Genomic DNA, 17956 nt, shown 5'->3' on the forward strand with positions numbered 1-17956 from the left:
TAGAGGTGTGGCAGTCAAGTGGTCTAATATGAGCTGCTCTGCATTGCCTACTTCAGGTCACATATAACATAGGAGGTCTGTAAATGTTTATATCCCAAGTCACAGGCCAGAAATCAGTATCAATAGACTTACAGAAGGGCTTATAAATTGCCAGCAGAGGTAATTGGTTGGAAAGATTTAGAAAACTCCACAAAGAGCAAAGCAGAGAAAGAAATCTGGGAACTAATTAGAAGGAAAAATCCTGATTAATTTAATCGGGTTTCTGGGTACTGTAGAGACTCATGCTCTTTGGTTGTGATAATTTTAGCTCACTTTTTTCCATTTTCTTCAGGAAAAAGGAATTTGCCAGAAAATAAAAATAACCCAACCCTTTGAAACTTTCACCTGACACAGGCTGAACTGAAGTATTCTGCTGAAAGTGAAGAATGGTCTGTAACACCATTGACCTATTTTCATAGGTAAGATCTAGTTAAAGCTGACTCTATCCAGGACAACCACATTTTTTTAAGCAGCATTCACATTACACGGTGATGTTTGCAATGTAAGTCTGAAAATGTTAAAATACTTTTGGTATTTATTTCCTCTGCTTATAAGCACACACACAAGTTGTTTTTGACAATAATTTCTAATGAATGGAGGTGATAATTTCTCATTTAAATGAAGATGTGCTTTACTAAAGGTTGTAAACAGGCAAACAAATCTTGTAGTATCATGTAATGTAAAAATAAAGTTTTGAACAGGGATTACAAAATTAACGTATTGGACATATACTGTTACCTCACATCAGAGGAATTTATATTCTCCTATTAATTCCATGTCACAGAACCAAAAGGAAATTTATTGTGCTCTTCCTTTTTGTAAACACGGAGGGATACATATAATTCACCTCTGATAAACCTGGCCAGTCACAGTGAGAGAGCCAGAAGGAAATCTAAGACTTGAATTCAAGATCTCTGCTAAGACCAAGAGGTAGTTTTCCCTTTCACTCTTGCTAAGGGGAGATTAATTTGTCTCTGCACAGACTGGGAAAGTTGAAGAGAATGTTCCTGAAAAAGCAATCGAGTCTTTTATATTCCTGAGTTACTCTTTCTAACTTATCTATTGTTTATTCATGCTGAAATATACACAGATTTAAACAATTTATGGCAGAAAGCTCTCTGAATTCAAGCATGGCACAGGTATCTTTTGATATTGTGATGGCATGAGAGATACATTATCTTCTGACAAGCTCATGTAGGGGATTGGGCAGGACATTAGGTTATCCCTTTCTTAAGTTATTCAACATCTGTTTTTTTCCTTTTACAGTGTTTTGACAAGAGTTAATTGCCATCTTTATTCAAGTGAGTGGATGGTTTTAAAGGCAGCACTGCAAGAAGTCATGTGCTGCTTCTTATAGAACCAGAGTCCCCTATGTCATTTCCGAATGGATATCCCTGCTTGACTTTGTCGTCAGCCCTGGTAAATGTATATATTTAGCTTCACCTGAGCCAGCAGAGCTTCATCTGTCATGCCAGACAGTAAGAATGGCACATGGGATGTAAAAGGCATTGAAGAAAGGGAATCAGTTAGTATATTAGAGTGAGTGTTAGGTATCTAAATATAAACCCTTAGGAAAAACAAACACCCTGGAGTAATTTTAAATGGGCAGATTACTTCTGGCAGTTTTGCCTTTTGGTTCTGTATTCTTATCTGTATTCTTATTTTAAACTATTCCATTTCAAATATCCACAGAATTTACAAATAAGACAGGAGACCCAATACTTTATTGATGCTTACAGCCAGAAAAATTAAGAGGCTCTGAGCTAAATGGTCAGGCTGGCCATCCTTCAAGCGATCATTCTTTTAAATCCCTGTGCTCCAGCAATTTTCTCTGAGACTTGCAACTTATCTGATTCCTACTTTTGAGAGCTAAATTCCCTGAAAGAAGTAGATAATCTCCACTGACTATGATTTCATGACAGGACTTTCATTAGGAGGAGATCCTTCTACTGAAGTCAAATGAAGTGAGTAATTATTGTATTTTGCAGTATTGTTGACAGCTGAATTTTTATCATACAAAGCAACACAACACAGGAGATTGGACACTCACAGGAAACTATAATTCTTCTGGGGGAAAAAATTAAAAAATTGTATCTGGTCACTTTATACACACCAAGCCTCCAAGTAAATGCTGAATTGCAAAAAAAACCCACAAAACACATTCAAAAAGAATATTTATGTGTCCCTTTCTCACTACATGTGCAGTATTTTTCTCCTATGTCACAAAAACTGTAACCACAATTTACAAGTATATGCACAATCAAATTGCTATTGATTTAGCAATGCCTTTCTTTGATGTCCCTTGCCTTAACCTCATTTATAAACCTGTTTTGCATTATTTCAAACTGTCAATGATTTGTGACTCATGAATATTCAAATCTAATTTGCACTTACCTTTTTTGCATGCATGCTTACTTGTAATTTGTCTCATTTGCCCTTTGTTTTGTGTTTATTTTCAGGTTATTTAGTGAAGTAAACTCTGTTTTTAAAGTAATAGCATCAAGTTAAACACAAGTTGAGTAATTCTCACCTTACTAGAATCTTATACCATGCAACTCCATTAACTTCCCTAGAGTTTCTCCTGCTTAAATGAAGAGAAAGAGGTTCATGAGCTATTTCTGACTTTTTCCTTTGTCTGTGTGTTCACATCAACACCATTTCCATGTTTCATAGGAATTGCAATGGTTTTATTTAGTATTTTATTCAGAAAGAAATACCAAGATTAGCTGTCTCATCCTAGTATTTCAGATTTTAGGACAATCCAGATCTCCAAATCTGAGTGAAAATTAAGTTGTTCCTCTGACTTAAAACACTTTCTTATCAGAAGAAAAAAAAACCTTCATTTTACTTATTTTTGTGGTAAATCTAGTAGAATAAACCCCCAACTTAAGGATACAGTAGGATAATATACTCCTTCCCAGGAAAAACTCCACCTAACAAATACACTGATTGGAGCACAGTGGGAACAAAATCCCATTCTTTCCATGCTTGTTAATAAAAAAAAATGTTAAACTGTTAGGTGCCCGAGGAAAACTGGACCAAGATATTCGTATGTTTTTTTCCATTTATGGAGGATTGTGTCATGAAAGCAGTGACTCTCCCAAATACTAAGAATCTTGCTAGATTTTCTTCAATAAATCAAATCTGGAAAAAAGAACAAAAAGAAATTTGCTTTTGAATCAAAAAATACGATCTTACTTGAGTATCAAAAGCCATTTGCCTCAGAAAGTGATCTGAAATTAAACCAGGAAAGGCAATGGATGATTTTCCATAATATCTGAAAGCTGAAATCAACCTACAGTGGCAAAACTGGCTGTTCCTGGGTTCATGCTGCAACCCTACTGGCAAAGCAGCTGTAGGGGCTCTTGTTTGGTTCACATTTGTGACCATACATGTGAACATTAAAGCAAGCAGGATTTTTCTCTGAACAAATATTAGATGAATGCATTTCCTTTATGGACTGAATCCTGCTTCTAATGGAAAGGAAGCAGGATCAGGCTGTCAATGAATACCCGCACAAAACAAAAGTATGCAGACACAGACAGAAATATTTCTTTTATTATTCATTTAGTCTCCTAAATAATTTCGAACAATATTTTGGGAAATAGAGCAAGTGTGATAGGTGATCAGTAACACATCAAGAGTAATGAAATTAAAAGCCCAAATGAACATACTGTGAATGACTGGAAACTGTTTACCTAAGCTTTACTCGGTCAATGTTGTGAAGTAAAATGAAGCAAAATTCCCTCGTGTGATGTGGGGTTCCCAACTGGGAATAAGAGATCTGAGCCCAGAAAATATAGCTACATTCATCCAAGAGCTCATTTCAAATGAATAGTTTCATCATCTCTTCCATAAAAGAGAAAAATATTTCAAATGTTTATTTTTAGCTTGGCACATGAAATAAAAGGATCTCAGCATTTAATGTGAAGCGATTATTTAAAAAATCTCAATATATGGGTTAATAATTACATATTAGTAGAGTTGTTTTTTTTTTCTAATACCAGTACCATGCTTCTAAATGACAAGTCTCAGCTGTTGTGAAGTCCAAGGTAGTCATGTGCCCTGAAACACCCAAGAAATAGTATTATCCAGTATGACACATGCCTAGATATGTCTTATTGTGATCATAATATAGCCTAAAGGTAAGAATGCAGAAAAATCCCTTGTTTGTTATTTTTTCAATGCTGTTTATGTTTGTCTACATCAAAGAAAAGCTTCTGCTAGAGCTATTTATATCATTGATCAATAGAACTATTAGTGATGGTTTATAAATGCATGAGACAAGTTTTAAATTTAGCATGTTCTTTAAAAATGAGATCTATTAGTACATTAACTTGATGATGTTTCTTCACTGAAAAGCCAGTTCATCTTGAAAAATGCTTTTGAAAAAGCAGAATGTACCACCATGACATGAAAGATACTTAAAATGTCAAACAAAAGCCGTGACTGTGAATCACCAAATTATGAATTAAAGGACTGATGTTTTCTTGTAATGAAGGTTTACTGGAAGGGTGGTGACTGTCCACATTTACTATCATTATGACCTAGAAAGCTGAGTACTTCACACCTGCAGATTTGCCACCCTGCAAAACTATGTTGCAGAATCCTGTCTTGTGTCCTCCATCCACGTCCTCCTTCAGTCAATGGGACTTGGGGACAAACTTGGCCTTGATACTGAACTGTCAGCACGGGAAACGTTGACAGAGATTCTCAGCAGTGAGGTGTTTTCCTATGAACTTGTGGTCCCCTTAATAGGTGAGGTGTATGGAATGATTGGCAGCCCTTCTGGTCAGTGAGAATTAAAACTGGTGACACGTGTGTCTAGTCTTTTAGAGCTATTTGCTGTATAGTCACAGTGTAGGACAATCTCCTTTTGAATGTACTAACATTAAAGTCGGTGGTGATTCAGCACAGATGATGGAACGAAGGCCAGTCTCTGCCCTTAAACACCATTACCAAGGAGAATATCCCATCTAATACACCAGAAATAAAAATTCCTAGATTCTTTTATTCTAACATGGAAAACACGGTGATGTCTGAGAACTTGTTAAGTCTAGATGTTGTCCCTCTGCTTCCTCTTCATTCTCCTGTGGGGACCATTTTCTTCTGTGAGAATGGGATCTTCTCTGCAATATTACCGTGAATCACCCTGCTCAACCTGACAAGACTCAAATGGAAGAAAAAGATTTTCAAAACTATGAGCAACAGAGGGAAAAAATAAAATTAGAACAATCATGGAGGATTCACTTTCATAAAATAGTATGTATTAATGACTCTGTGTTCCCTAACTTACCTTATACCTAAGTTTCATTACCTTCCATTAGTGAGGTAATTAATTTAGCGGGAGAGATGAAAGGAGCTAGAGATGACAGCAGACATGGGTGAGAAAGAAGTCAAGTATAGGTCTGTAATGGTGGACAGTGGAAAAGTGTTTTCGACATGCATTTTGTAAATGTTAAGAGAGTGTGAAGGACTGAATACAGAGGAGTGTGAGATGTGGTACCTTTTCTATTGTTTCATCCAGGGTTGTGTCCTGGTTATTTATAAAAGGAAGGGCAAAGTCTTGCAACCCAAGGCAACCTGTTTAATCTTGTGTAGCTTTGTTCCACTTACAGTGAAGGGTTAATGTAAAACCCCCCAAACTAAAATGCTTCCTGCTTGGGTGGAAAAGATATATATATACCCAAGGCTTTTTAAGAGAAATGTTGTACCCAAGAACTGTTTTGTGAGCTGGGAGTTCTGTACTGAACCTCTGGGGCAAATGTTTGCATTGAATTGTTGAAAGAGACTGAGATTGGCAACACCACCCTGCCCTTGGCTAATGAGCCTTCCCCGAGAGAATATCAAGTGCAATTACCTTTCAGGGAATAACAACATACCAAAGAACCATGGACCCTGCAGAGAAAAACGAAACACACATTGGTAGGTAGAACCTGCTATGAATCAGCATTAATTATCCAATAGAGGGAACGGGGTTGCAGTAAGTCTCAGTTCCCAACTCACACCGTAGATCACAGCAAACGTGAGCCACTTATAGAAAAAAACATTTGCAAAGTTCAGCTTGCCCTAACCCCCCTCCTTTCCACATACACTTCTGCACTTGAGTTGTGCTTGGGGGCTGCGCTTCTGGGACAGCTTTCCCGACCCACGGTTTGGAGGTGACTGAGAGGCAATAAAAGAGGGCTAGTGGCTGTGAGTGAGGCTCCCGAGCGTCAGCCGCGCAGTGAGGCTGAGACAAGGACTCATTCGGGGTTTCGCAGGTGCCGACGTGGCCGAGGACACCAGGCCCTCTCAGCAGTGCTCAAGGAGGTCGGGCCAGCGGGCTGCCGCTGCCTTCGGCTGCAGAGCCGGGAAAACCGTGCCCCCACGGCTGCTTGTCCCAGCAAAGACAAAAAAGGGGGAACTGTCCCGGGGGAAGGGCTTTTTGCTGTGCACATTCCTAAGAAGGAGACCGAGGGAGAAGGCGGGAAAGCTGCATATTTCGGGTTGAGCTAGTGGGAAAGCACGCGGAATTGCCAGAGCTGAAGAGATGCGGGGGGGGGGGGGGGGGGATGCTGGCCGGCGCCTTTGTGCCGGGGCGCGTCCGGCCGGGGCGGCGGGGGCTGCACGGAGCGGGCGGCCCGGCTCGGAGCGGCCGGTCCCGCTGGGAGAGACGGGTCCGACCGGGAGAGGCTGGTCCGGCTGGGAGCGGCCGGCCCGGCTCGGAGCTGCTGTCCCGGCCAGGAGAGGCTGTCCCGGTCGGGAGCAGCTGTCCCAGCTCGGAGTGGCTGTCCCGGCCATGAGAGGCTGTCCCGGCCAGGAGAAGCTGTTCCGGCCGAGAGCGGCCGGTCCCGCGCAGCGCCCGCGGAGCCCGGCAGCGATCGCCCTGCGCTGCCCGGGCGGCTCCCCGGGGAGCCGGAAAACCCCGCCGCAAACTCTTCGGACGTGAAAACAGCGCTGAGCGGGGCCGGCTGCTTTGCTGAAAGCAGGCATACGTATATTGAGTTTGTCAGGGATCATAAAATGCGAATTGATTATTCAAACAGCCATTGATTATAAAAGAATGCTTACTGCAGCAATGGGAAAGGTTAAAAGGAAATTGACCCTCTGCGTACGTGACATAAAGTCATTAGGTAAATGAGATATTCATACGGGGTGTAATCAAGGTCATGCTAATTTTATTTGCGGTATTCGACTCAAATCTCGAGCGTTTGGGGACAGCAAATTGTCCCCAAGGGAAATGAACCGCCAGGTAGACCACAGGTGCCGTAAAAATAACCCAAAAAACCCCAGGCAAATAAAAGCCGAGTAGGGAAGTAAATTCCCCCGAAGCCCCTCGTCCGTGGTGGTCACGAACCCCAGGCCCAGCCCCAGCCCCGGTGCGGCCGCGGGGGACGGGCCGGCGCCCGAGGAGCTGCGCGCAGGATCGGGGCTCCCCGCAGGGCTCTTCTCACCTCGCTGCTCCCGGGTCCCCTCCGACCGGAGAAAGCTGGGAGTGAGAGCAGTGTCAAAGATCCTCGCCTCTCCCAGACAGGATGAGAACGTGTAAAAAAATTAGATTTATTTATGCACATATTTATCCCCTCTAATTATAGAAATTAATCCTCTTACTTATGACTAAAAGGTAACGTCTAAGGCGTCCCTTTGATGTTTAACAGCATCATTTGTGGCTAACATTCCAACTGATTAAGGAATAATTGTTGTTAAATGCTTTACAAGTGGATAGTGTTTAATTGAGAGGCATTCATAATTTTACGGCTTACCACAAAATGAAACGTAATTAAAAACGCAGAAACTTCCAACTGATTTTGTTCCAATTATGTTTATTGTTCAGACTAATTACTGCACGAGACGGGGTACTTTTCCCCATGTCTAAATGGCACACGCTTCCCAAATATACCCTTGCAGGTTTTTCTTTTCCAGGTATAAGCTTGGGACGGCTTTCTGCAGCCTCCGTTCTCCCCACCCCCTACCCCTCCCCATTATAATTAAATGCTCCAGCCTTTTCTTCTCTCCCCCATGCAACACCTTGGGATGTGAGAAAGTGATGGCAGCTTTCTTCCCTCGGAGCTCGAAGTAATTGTAGAAGGGCTGATGAATTTCTTGAAGAAACACTTGCCACACACTGAGGAAACCATCTCCTAGCAGGATTTTACAAACCAAAGTAAACAAAGCACCCCAGGGGCGATTTCCTCCTTTTGCGCAGCGTACTTCTCAATTTACCTCAGAAGGGATCACAAACACACACGAGAGTTACAACAGAAATCATACTTGGTTTGGGAAACATATTCTGTACAAGAGGCAGAGAAATTGAAAGTGTTCAAAGGAAGGGACAGTCATTAAAATACCTGCCAGGCGCGCTGCCATTCCCTTAACTAACCTTCCTTCTTTCCCGTGAACTCAGAAATCTCTTCAGCATCTATTTAAACATAGATATCCCTGGAGGAGGAGGTGGGAGGAGAGGGGGGAGCGGTTTGCGGGAAGGGGGAAGGGGAAAGAAGCCAACCCACACACCCCTCAGGTCCATTTTTAAACACCTTTAAAAGACCCTCATCCTCGGAAAGGGATGGGGAATAAAGTTACTTGCCTAATTTCGCTATTTGTTCTAACGAGGAGAGTTTATTGTGCAAATTGACTTATTTATTTATTTATTCCTGAGTTTCTCCATCCCTCAGCTGGGCTCTTGGAAAAAATTAGAGAGTTGCCTGAGATCATGCTAATAAAAAACCACTGCTTACAGTTAAAGGGAATAATCACATCGATCAGATCCTGACAAAATAGGGGCGGTGGGCATCAAATGCCCAATACTGCTTACAGTTTTCTTTTTTCTTTTGGGCTCTAAACCGTTAGGAAAGGATCACACACATATTTACTGCTCCTTTTGTCTCCTTCTTTCTATCAGGATTCAAACCTCTGTGCGTGTGTGCATGGTTCAGGGGGTTGTTGCTCTCTTTGGGAAGGTTGTGGCGTTCACAGGTGTGCTTTGGCTCGTCACTGTAACCCTGTACAATTTCCCAGTTCTTCTGGAGGGGTTAATCTAGGTGTGAGAGTAGAAAAGTGTTTAAATTCTACTGGGGAAATAAGCGGGGCCGGGGAAGGGGGGGGGGGGAGGGGGGGAGGAATTCCCTCTTTTGGAGAGTCAGAAATAGCCCAAGCTTTCCAAACGGATGTTAAAATTGGACATAATGGAGCAATACCTCCTTCTTTTTTTTTTTTTCCCTTTCCTTTTTTTTTTTTTTTTTCCTTTTCCCTCTTCAGGTATGGATCTTGAATCCTTTCATTAAACTGACACAGATTTCCAGAGATGGAGAAAAGGAGGGGTATCTGAGGTGGACATTTTATGTAAATGAGCAAATCCGAAATGTATTACAAATCCACTGTAATAAAACTGACAGTTTTGACAGTATTGACAACATAAATATATGTTGGAACACAGCACTTTCAGACACTTAACCGATGAAGCAATAAAAAGATTCGACTACAATATTTCAAATAATCGACATTGATGTTTTGATACATCATTTTTATACCTCGAATCGATCTATCACTCTATGACCGGTCAATTTTAAGTAAAAATCTGCGCAATTATTTACGCTATTGCCAATGACGACCTAATAACTGTTTTCAATTAATTACAGCAAAACTAAGCATTATGAGGACTAACCAGCCGCATATTCCATTGTATGGCATTTCTTGTATGGAGAGCAAACACATATATGTGTATTGCATTCTCTTTGTGGGATCAAAAGAAAGACATACAAAGACGATCACAATCTTGGGGGGGGAGGGTGGTGGAAATAAAAAGCAACCTCTTTTCGGGAACACACCGCCGGCTCTCACCATGTACTTCTAGGAAACACGCTGTAATATTTTGTCAGCTCTCTCTCTGTGCAATACCAAACCGGGCTCTCAAGATTTTTTTTCCTTTTCTCTTTGGGCTGTGCACTGAATCCGACTTCAAACAATGGGCCGAGCAGTTCTTGGGGGAAAAAAAAAAAAGGAAATTCGTGCTTCGAGTGATTGCCTGTGTGTTGTGAGTCTCCGGATCATTTCAAAAGAGGTAGGAGTATATTGTTCTCTCTGGACCGAGAACTCCAGTGTAAAAATGAGAGCACTCTTCTGGAGTTTTATAGGCAGCTGGAGAACAAAAGGGGATATTTTGAGTGAGCAAGAGCAGAGCTCTGAGCAGAGTTTGAAGCCTCTGCAGATTCTCTGATATCACACTAAAGCCATTTAATTTGTCTTAACTGTCCTTTTGGTTACCATGTCATAGTGGAAAGATTAATTTTTTTTCATGCTTCGGGCTTCTTCGAACAATTGCAAACTGGGTTCTTAACTACCCAGTGCAAGCAGTGTAAGTGGGAAGCCCTGATAGGTTTGTGGTTGTTTTTTCTTTTTTCCTCTGGTATGTGATGGAAATACACGTCTACTGTTTATGGTCTCCACTTTTACAAACATTTCGCTTTTACAAACATTCCAGCCTAAATAAAATAAAACTTAAAAAAAAAAAAAAATCTCATCTCTTCTTTGACTTTGGTGCTTCCCACCCACCCGCGTGACACAAACGCGGACGGGGTTCGTCTCTCTGCCCCTTCCCACGGCGGGTTTGGCCGCTCAGGGATGGGATGCGGGACTGGGCCGGGGCCGAGGGCGCTGCGGGCGCCCGGCTCGGTGCGCGGCTGTGCGGGCTGTGCTGGAGCCCCGCCAGATAGCGCTAGAGGGCTGCTGATGGCAGCGCCGCTCGGGGCGGCCGCCGCGCCGGCCGGGGCAGCCCGCCAGCGCCGGGATACAGCCCCGCGGCCCGGGCACGCACCGCAGGAACCGGGTCGGCAGGGCACGATGACCCCCGATCGTTCTTGTTTCCTGCAGGGTTGGGGTTTTTCCTTCTTAAAAAAAAAAAAAAAAAAGGGCGGAGGGGTGGAAGAAAGAGTAAAAAGCGAAGTTAACAGGTAAGTAAATGAACCTCCTTCTAATCCAGCTCCCAAAGATCTCTGTCATACCGCAGTCGAGGTCAAGAAAAGTTCACCGTGATGGGCTACCATTGACTTTCAGGACTAGAAAGATTTTCGACAAATAATAATACATTGCTGAAAAGCGAAGTACACTACTGGCAGACGGGGGGGATCAGGGTGAGGAACTAAATGAACTCGGTGATCTGCAGAAGCTAAAACGTGCATGATTTCACAGGGGCACCCGAGATGGGACCTCGAAAGTCTTGCAGCTGCGGGAAGTCGGAGGCGAATCAAAGAGTGCTGAGACGAACAAAAAGTGACTGAAGTTGTAAAAAATCAACCGTAAGGGCAAAGGAGAGTTTGGTAAAAGCGGGTTTGGGGGTAGGAATTTAACTGCGGTACAGTCCCGATTATAAAAAGAAAAAGGTGCTATTTAAACTCCACACTTCGCCTTGCAAGCAAAACAAAAAGTAAAATTCACGTGAATTACACTAGGGTGTCACGGTGATGTCCCGCGTCCACATTTTAACAGGCAGATTGCTTTCTTCATTAATTATGACGCATTGCCTAGATAGAGATAAAAAGCCAGTTCGAATATGCTAAATTTTTCACTGTCTTCCATGATATCCTTGACCCGCCTAAGAGGAGTTTTGCTTTCAAATGCAGTCTACGTGTTACCGAACACAATGGCATCATCCAAAATACTTGAACTCAGCACACAAACAAACAAACATTGAATAAAGTTACAAACAAGATTAAGGTTCAAGTTATTTGTCCCTGCAGCAAGGCGTCAATTGTCCTAACAGATGTAGGGACGTTAAGAGGATTTAAACCATGCGAATTTAATAAACCAGATTAGCAATAGGTTGCTTTCCACAAATGCTAAGAACCGGAAAGTAAATCTAGCCCAAATTACCCATCGGACCGGAGGAACACCTACAAGGAGAGCTCAAAATTTTCTACAGACTCCAATAGGATTTTGTGCAAGCATAGCTTGTTTCCTACTAAAAACTTTCTATTTGCATTAAATCTTGTGCTAGGAGCACACGCGCGTGCAAAACAGCGGTTTAAGATCTCCGGTGGGATTTATTCTTGAAATCTGAAATATTACCTGTTGTGCCATCCGCTTTTGCAAAGCTGTGGAAAAAGAGAGAGAGAGAGGGAGGGAGGGAGGGAGGGAGAGATGTAACGAGCAAGCAAGAGAGGCATGTTTCAAAGCCAGCAAAGGACTAAGATGCCACACTTCGGAAAGGCTGATTGAAAACAGACTCTTCTTAACTTTTAGAGGATTTTCTCTCTCGCTCCCTCCGAGGGCTAAGAAGCCGATTTGGGAGTTTGAAGGGAATAGGTTTCAGCATCCATATTTGTTCTGGTGCACTTGTAAAATGCGATTTGAAGAGGATCTTTAGCCCTCTGATTGTCTTTGTATTGTTTTTCTTGAAAAGGATCTTTTGCCCTTAATGAATCCCCACACAGCTGGACAGCTCCCGCTCGGACACTGAGAGCGCTAACCCCAAACTGACCCCAATTTGACACCACAAGATGAAATTTTACCGCCTGTTAAAACCATTTCCAGCCTCGGCAAAAGGAGCTGGCGGTTGACTGAGATGCACTTCCATACCGGACACCTCATTTCTCTTTGGACTTTTGAGCCGATGTATCAGGAAAAAAAAAAAAAAAAAAAAAAAAAAAGCAAACAAAAAAGACACCACTCCGACTCATAACTCACACTTTTCCTGAAAACAGCCCTCGCTCTGAAAGTGATGCAGGAGAAATGGAAATTAGCCATTTTAATTTTCCCGAATTACTTTTTTTTAAAAAAAGAAATGTCACCAGTTGGGAAGGGGAGTAAATAAAAAAATCACCTAAGTATGTGAAAGCCCTGACCCTCTGCACGTACGTATCTCATTTTCTTCCGAGTTCCCAACAGCATCTTTGTTAATAGATGAGTACATTCACTTAAGGGTGCTAAATTGAGATCCCTTTCTAATGGCTAAACTGTAGCGCTTTATAAACCACACTCTCTATGTGCTCTAATCCACTGGGATAGTGATGAGGAAAAAGGCTACAACTCTTTTCACAAGGAAAAAAAAAAAACACCGGAGGAACATGAAAGATCTTCATTTACTATATGAAATTTCACTTTCTATCAAGTTAAAATAATTTTTTTAAGTTGGTCCCTGTCCCAGATTACAAACATGCACAGCAGGGCAAGACAACGCAGGGGGTTAATTAGTTTGGGGGTGGGGGGGAAATTAAACAATTGAAAGGAATAGCATTGAACACTGCAAAAGTCTTTGGCTGCTTTTTTTCGGCTTTGATTTTAGTCTGTTTTCTCAGAATTTCTTAGTCAAGGGAGATGAGACCTACAGAGACTTCTGTGAAAAATAGAATTAGAAAAAAAAAAGTGGTTTAAAATTCTATTATAAGCAATAAAATAATTTCTTCTATGGGAGCCAAGTAATCTAACTTCTTATAGAGAGGAAAACTGATGAACTTCTCTTACAGCTTGAGGTCTGAAGAAATGCATGGAGCCTTAAATGCAGCTAGATTACTTTTGCATAGCCAGTTTATAAGGAAAGACCTCTTCTTTGGTGATACTGAAACTATTTTAGAAGAGACTTGTATATCTCAAGAGGCAAGGCTCTGAGTTTGCACTGCCACGCTTAAAAAACAAGTTTGGAAGCTGCAAATATTTGAACCACGTCCTCTAAGCTGGCTGCATCACAAGCAAATGATTCCATGCAAGTTGAGAAATCTGGCATCTTTGGGGCACGGGGAGGGGGGAGGAAGGGAGGGGGAAGAAAGAAGGAAAAAAAAAAACCCCAAATAACATTCACCGATGACTAGATCTCTTAAAAAAAAATCTTCTAGAAAACTACAGCTGTAAAAGTAGGAAAGGATTTGCATAACCTACTGCTCTGTAGGTCTCCGTGCACCCAAAGGATTAGCCAAGCATTCATTACCATGAATATCTTGAATTACGTTACCGATTTATACGACAGAGTATAAAATACTGCACAAGAAGACTGGCTTTTTCCCTGCGAAATGAATTGACTTAACCACTGCTTGAAAGAGATCTACATACTAAGGGCTCTTCTACTCACCTCTCTTTACAGTCCCGTGAAAGTCAGTCACAGCAATTCGGTTGCACTTAGGACTAGCTTTAATCTTGGAGGAGATCCTCTAGGAAAAAAAACAAACCCGTGTCTGCTCTCCGGCTTCTGGCGGGTTTAAAGCAGGGTGCAACTCTGGCTAAAAGTAGGAGAGGGACTTTTCTCCGTATTCCCCTCATATTTGTAAATACAGTCCTGCTCTGCAGGGCTCGGCGCTAGCGGAACATGCAGGAATGCCCACTGGCGTTTGTCAGCTCTCCACACTATCTTTCTTTATACGTGAGGGCTGATTTCCCGCAGACATCATTGTTATGATGGCTCATTTAATCAAACTGTTTAATTGCTCCGGTAATCACTATCATCATCACAGGTACTCAATCATTCATCATTTTGGAGGGGTTTATTGACCTCTGGAGCTCATTCCCTTCGCCTATTAAAATCAGGCCAAATATCTATAACTACCCCTTGAGTCATTTTCTTAAAGTTAAAAAAAAACCCAAACCTCTGAAAAGCAACATCATCAGCACGAAAAGCAAACCAAACCAAAATATAACGGAATCATATATTTTCTGCCGTGTATTTTCAAAAGCCATCTATGTATGAGGCCACATTCACAACTGGGTACATAATCATTGATAAATTCCACTATTAACGGGATAGTCTGTTTTAGATTTTATGTGCAGGGGACCGTGAACGAGGGTGGGGGGTTGGGGAGGACAAAACTGCAGCAATCGATAGTTTGACCATCGCTCCTCCCCTAAACTTCAAGCATCCCCCATGATTGATGATCCCGGGTAGCTTTGGTAATTGACTGCTCTGAGGTAAGGCATGGTGTAGCTTCAGCGAAGTGATTGGGCGAGAGAAACGCACCAAAATTAACGCGCGTGTGTGTGTGCCTGTGTGTTCGGAAAAGTTCATTTGGTACTCAAGGGTGGGGGGGGTGCATCATCTCACTTAATTTGCTAAATAACCCCACTGTAATTAGCACTACCATTAGAAGGCATTACCGAGCTAATACTCCAGCATACATTCCACAAGCGCAACGTCGATAAACGGTAAAGTCCAGCAACACACACACGTAAATACTGCGCTCACCGCCGGATCCGCTCAAAACGAACATGCAAACAGAAATCTACATAACATCTGGATCTCTCCTACAAAAGACTGAGCATGACTTTGTTTTTAAGCCCTTTACAAAGCCTGGCAGCCTAATCGCAAAACTAAAAGGGATTTCCCCCTCTTCCCTCCGCCTCTCCCCGCCCCCCCCCCCTCCTTCAAGACATCCAGAGCGTGTTTGATAGCAGCGATCACTTAATGAAGAGCGGTGCCCAGCACGGTTTGAACGAGGCGTTCTCTTCATGCCCTGGAAAATTAATTTTTAGAAAAGCACCATGACTTGCCGGCGGGAGGAAGCCCGGCTGGCAGCGCGGCGCGCCGGCGGAGCCGGGCTGGCCGGGCCGGAGCAGGCTCGCTGCCGGGGGCTCAGCAACTTTGCGCGGCCCCCCCTTGCGCTGTAGCTCCCGCTGCCCCCGGGCCCGCGCACCGCGCGCGGCGGCGCCGAGAGCCCGCCACCGGACCGAGCGGCCCCGCCGCCGCCAGCCGCCCGACACCGCGGGTAATCGGAAGGTATTTCGTTGCTCACATAACCTAGCGCGAACCAACCCGGGGCCGGGCTTCTACCGCACTTTTCTTCTCGCTCTCTGCAGTTTCCCCTGCCTCTCCCCCCTCTCGCACACACGCACTCTCCCTGTCCTTCCTCCCCTGCCTCCCTCCCTCGCTCCCTCCCTCGCTCCCTCCCTCCCTCCTCCCTCCCTCGCTCCCTCCCTCCCTCCCTCTCGCTCGCACGCTCGCTCGCTCCTTCCTACACGCCGTGCTTCGCTCGGGGCAGGGGCTGCTGCGCGGCTCCCCCCGCGCGGCGCCGCGGCCGCCCCGCCGCCGCGCTGCGCATCCCCGGCGCTCCGCCGGCTGGGGCGCCCCGCCGCCCCGCGCCCGCGCCCGCCGCCGCGCCCCGCCGCTCCCCGCCGCCGCCGCTCCCCGCCGCCGCTCCCCGCCGCCGCCGCCGCCGCGCTGCAGGACTGGCTATGGCCACCACTACTTCCGGGTTCCGTCACTTCATTCTCCCGCCGATCAGCGCCGCAAAACTGAGCCTCTTCTATAAGGCAGCCGGCAGCCAACCTGCCAACACTTACTGACACTCACTCATCCCGGGGAGTGAGGGAGAGAGGGAGACAAAATACCTGCGGGAGGAAAAAAAAAAAAAAAAAAGGAGAGAGGGGGAAGTCCGGGCTTTGCAAACTATTCAATTTTTCTTCGCATCTTTCCCCACCCCCCTTCACAGTACTTTGAAAAAAACAAAACAAAACCAAAACCAACAACCCTATAAGCGATCCTAAAAGGCAAAACCCGAGCACGGAGTTACTGGAAGAAGAAACCGGGGTTAAAAAGATTCCTCCTCTCTTCTTCATCATCATCAACCATCATTCATTCACTACCTTGACATTCCCTGGCTTTGATTGACAGCTGGAGTGGCAAAAAGCCATGAGACACGACAGTTTGGTTACATGTGGGTTGCTGACGGGCCGATCGTAACCTTCAGTTTGGGGGCTTGACAATTTTTTTTTTTTTTTTTTTTTTTTTTTTTTTTTTTTTTTTTTTTTTTTGCGTAGAGAAAGAAAAAAGGAAAAAGAGAGACAGAAAAAGGAAAGAGAAAGAGACAGAAAAAAAGAAGAAAACACAGAAACTCATCGTGGTTCTTGACTGTTTTTTATATATTGTTGTTGTTATTGTTGTTGTTATTATTATTATTATTTACCCATATTGGAGGATAGGAGAAGTCTATAAGTGGGTTGCAAAAAAAAAAAGGAATCTTCTTCACTCTAAATCACTTTCTTTGCTGGACTGGGATATTAAATATACGACACATCCAGGAGTTTATTGGAGCGCAGACTGATGGCGCAAAGGGTAGGTTTAAATCTCCAACACTTACCTATATATAAATCCTCTCTTAAGAGGGGCCTGTCCGATTTGCTCTCCTCTGTTGCTGATGATGATGGCGGCCACTATTAAAAAATAGCAGCAAAAATTATTCGCTGGCTTTTTGTGTGTGTGCATGAGTGTCTCTGTGTGTGTGTCTCTCTGCAATTGTTCCACGCTTTTTTCCTCTCCAGCTTTTTCCCCAGCAGCGCGATTTCCCTGCTCTCTGCCTGCTCAGTAGCACGGGTTTCACAGGGGAAAGCTTGCTTCTGCTGCTGCTGCTGCTGCCGCCGCCGCTACTGCTGCTGCCTAGCAAAGACTAAGAAATACATATGTGTGTCTGTGTATATACGAATGTATATATATGTATACACATATAGCTGCTTCTTTTTTTCTTCCTTTTTTTTTTTTTTTTTTTTTTTTTTTTTTTTTTTTTTTTTTTGTCTCTGGCTGTGACAAGGACAAGGGGAATTGCTACTAAATAATGTTTCTGGTAACTTTCAGATTATTTCCCCCTTTATCTCTCCCCCTCCTCCCGATGCACCCTACCTTTCCTCTCTCCTTTCTAGTGTTGATTTATTTATCTAGTTGGTTTTGATTCTGCTTGTTTATTTTTTTTTTTCTTCTTTTCTAAAGCAGAGTAACTCTAGTTTCTCTCCTCCGTTTCCTTCCTTTTCATCCCCGTTTCCTTGTTAGGCTTTCTCCTGCCTGTGCTGAAGAGGACCATCTTCCCCCACACACGCAGACAGGCAAACACACTTTCCCCTTTTACCTCTCCTCGCACCCCCACTCCTCCTTCAGCCCCTCCAGCCCCTGCTCCCGGTCCCAGTTGATTTTGTTTTGAGCATTTCTCTCTCTGTTGTGGCTGTTCTTGTTTTGTTTTGCTCTGTTTGT

At 43.6% G+C, this 17956-nt stretch overlaps 1 protein-coding gene and 1 long non-coding RNA gene across 16 annotated transcripts in view; one reads left to right on the top strand and one right to left on the bottom strand.

The window, feature by feature from the left end:
• The window catches only part of LOC106862572 (uncharacterized), a 35841-nt gene extending 19869 nt beyond the window's left edge, over positions 1–15972 (bottom strand). The window contains exons 1-5 of one of the 13 annotated variants that reach the window (XR_015804501.1): positions 14081–15354; positions 12085–12110; positions 7476–11540; positions 5900–5937; positions 1738–3183 (exon numbers count right to left, since the gene is read on the bottom strand). This is a non-coding gene — a long non-coding RNA (uncharacterized LOC106862572). Of the gene's footprint in view, positions 1–1737; positions 3184–3569; positions 5938–7475; positions 11541–12084; positions 12111–14080; positions 15356–15731; positions 15873–15954 lie in introns of those variants that run through there. The other 12 variants (XR_015804497.1, XR_015804494.1, XR_015804492.1 and 9 more) reach the window with 12 other exon arrangements.
• MEIS2 (Meis homeobox 2) overlaps positions 15397–17956 on the top strand; it is a 174062-nt gene continuing 171502 nt past the window's right edge. Inside the window, exons 1-2 of one of the 3 annotated variants that reach the window (XM_014891633.2) lie at positions 15397–15715; positions 16756–17050. In XM_014891633.2, the coding sequence (XP_014747119.1) occupies positions 17039–17050 (12 nt within the window). In that variant the 5' untranslated portion in view covers positions 15397–15715; positions 16756–17038. Of the gene's footprint in view, positions 15716–16755; positions 17051–17516; positions 17556–17956 lie in introns of those variants that run through there. The other 2 variants (XM_088167208.1, XM_088167209.1) reach the window with 2 other exon arrangements.

The sequence above is a fragment of the Sturnus vulgaris genome, chromosome 6 (genome assembly GCF_052056855.1).
Source record: "Sturnus vulgaris isolate bStuVul1 chromosome 6, bStuVul1.hap1, whole genome shotgun sequence".
NCBI lineage: Eukaryota > Metazoa > Chordata > Aves > Passeriformes > Sturnidae > Sturnus > Sturnus vulgaris.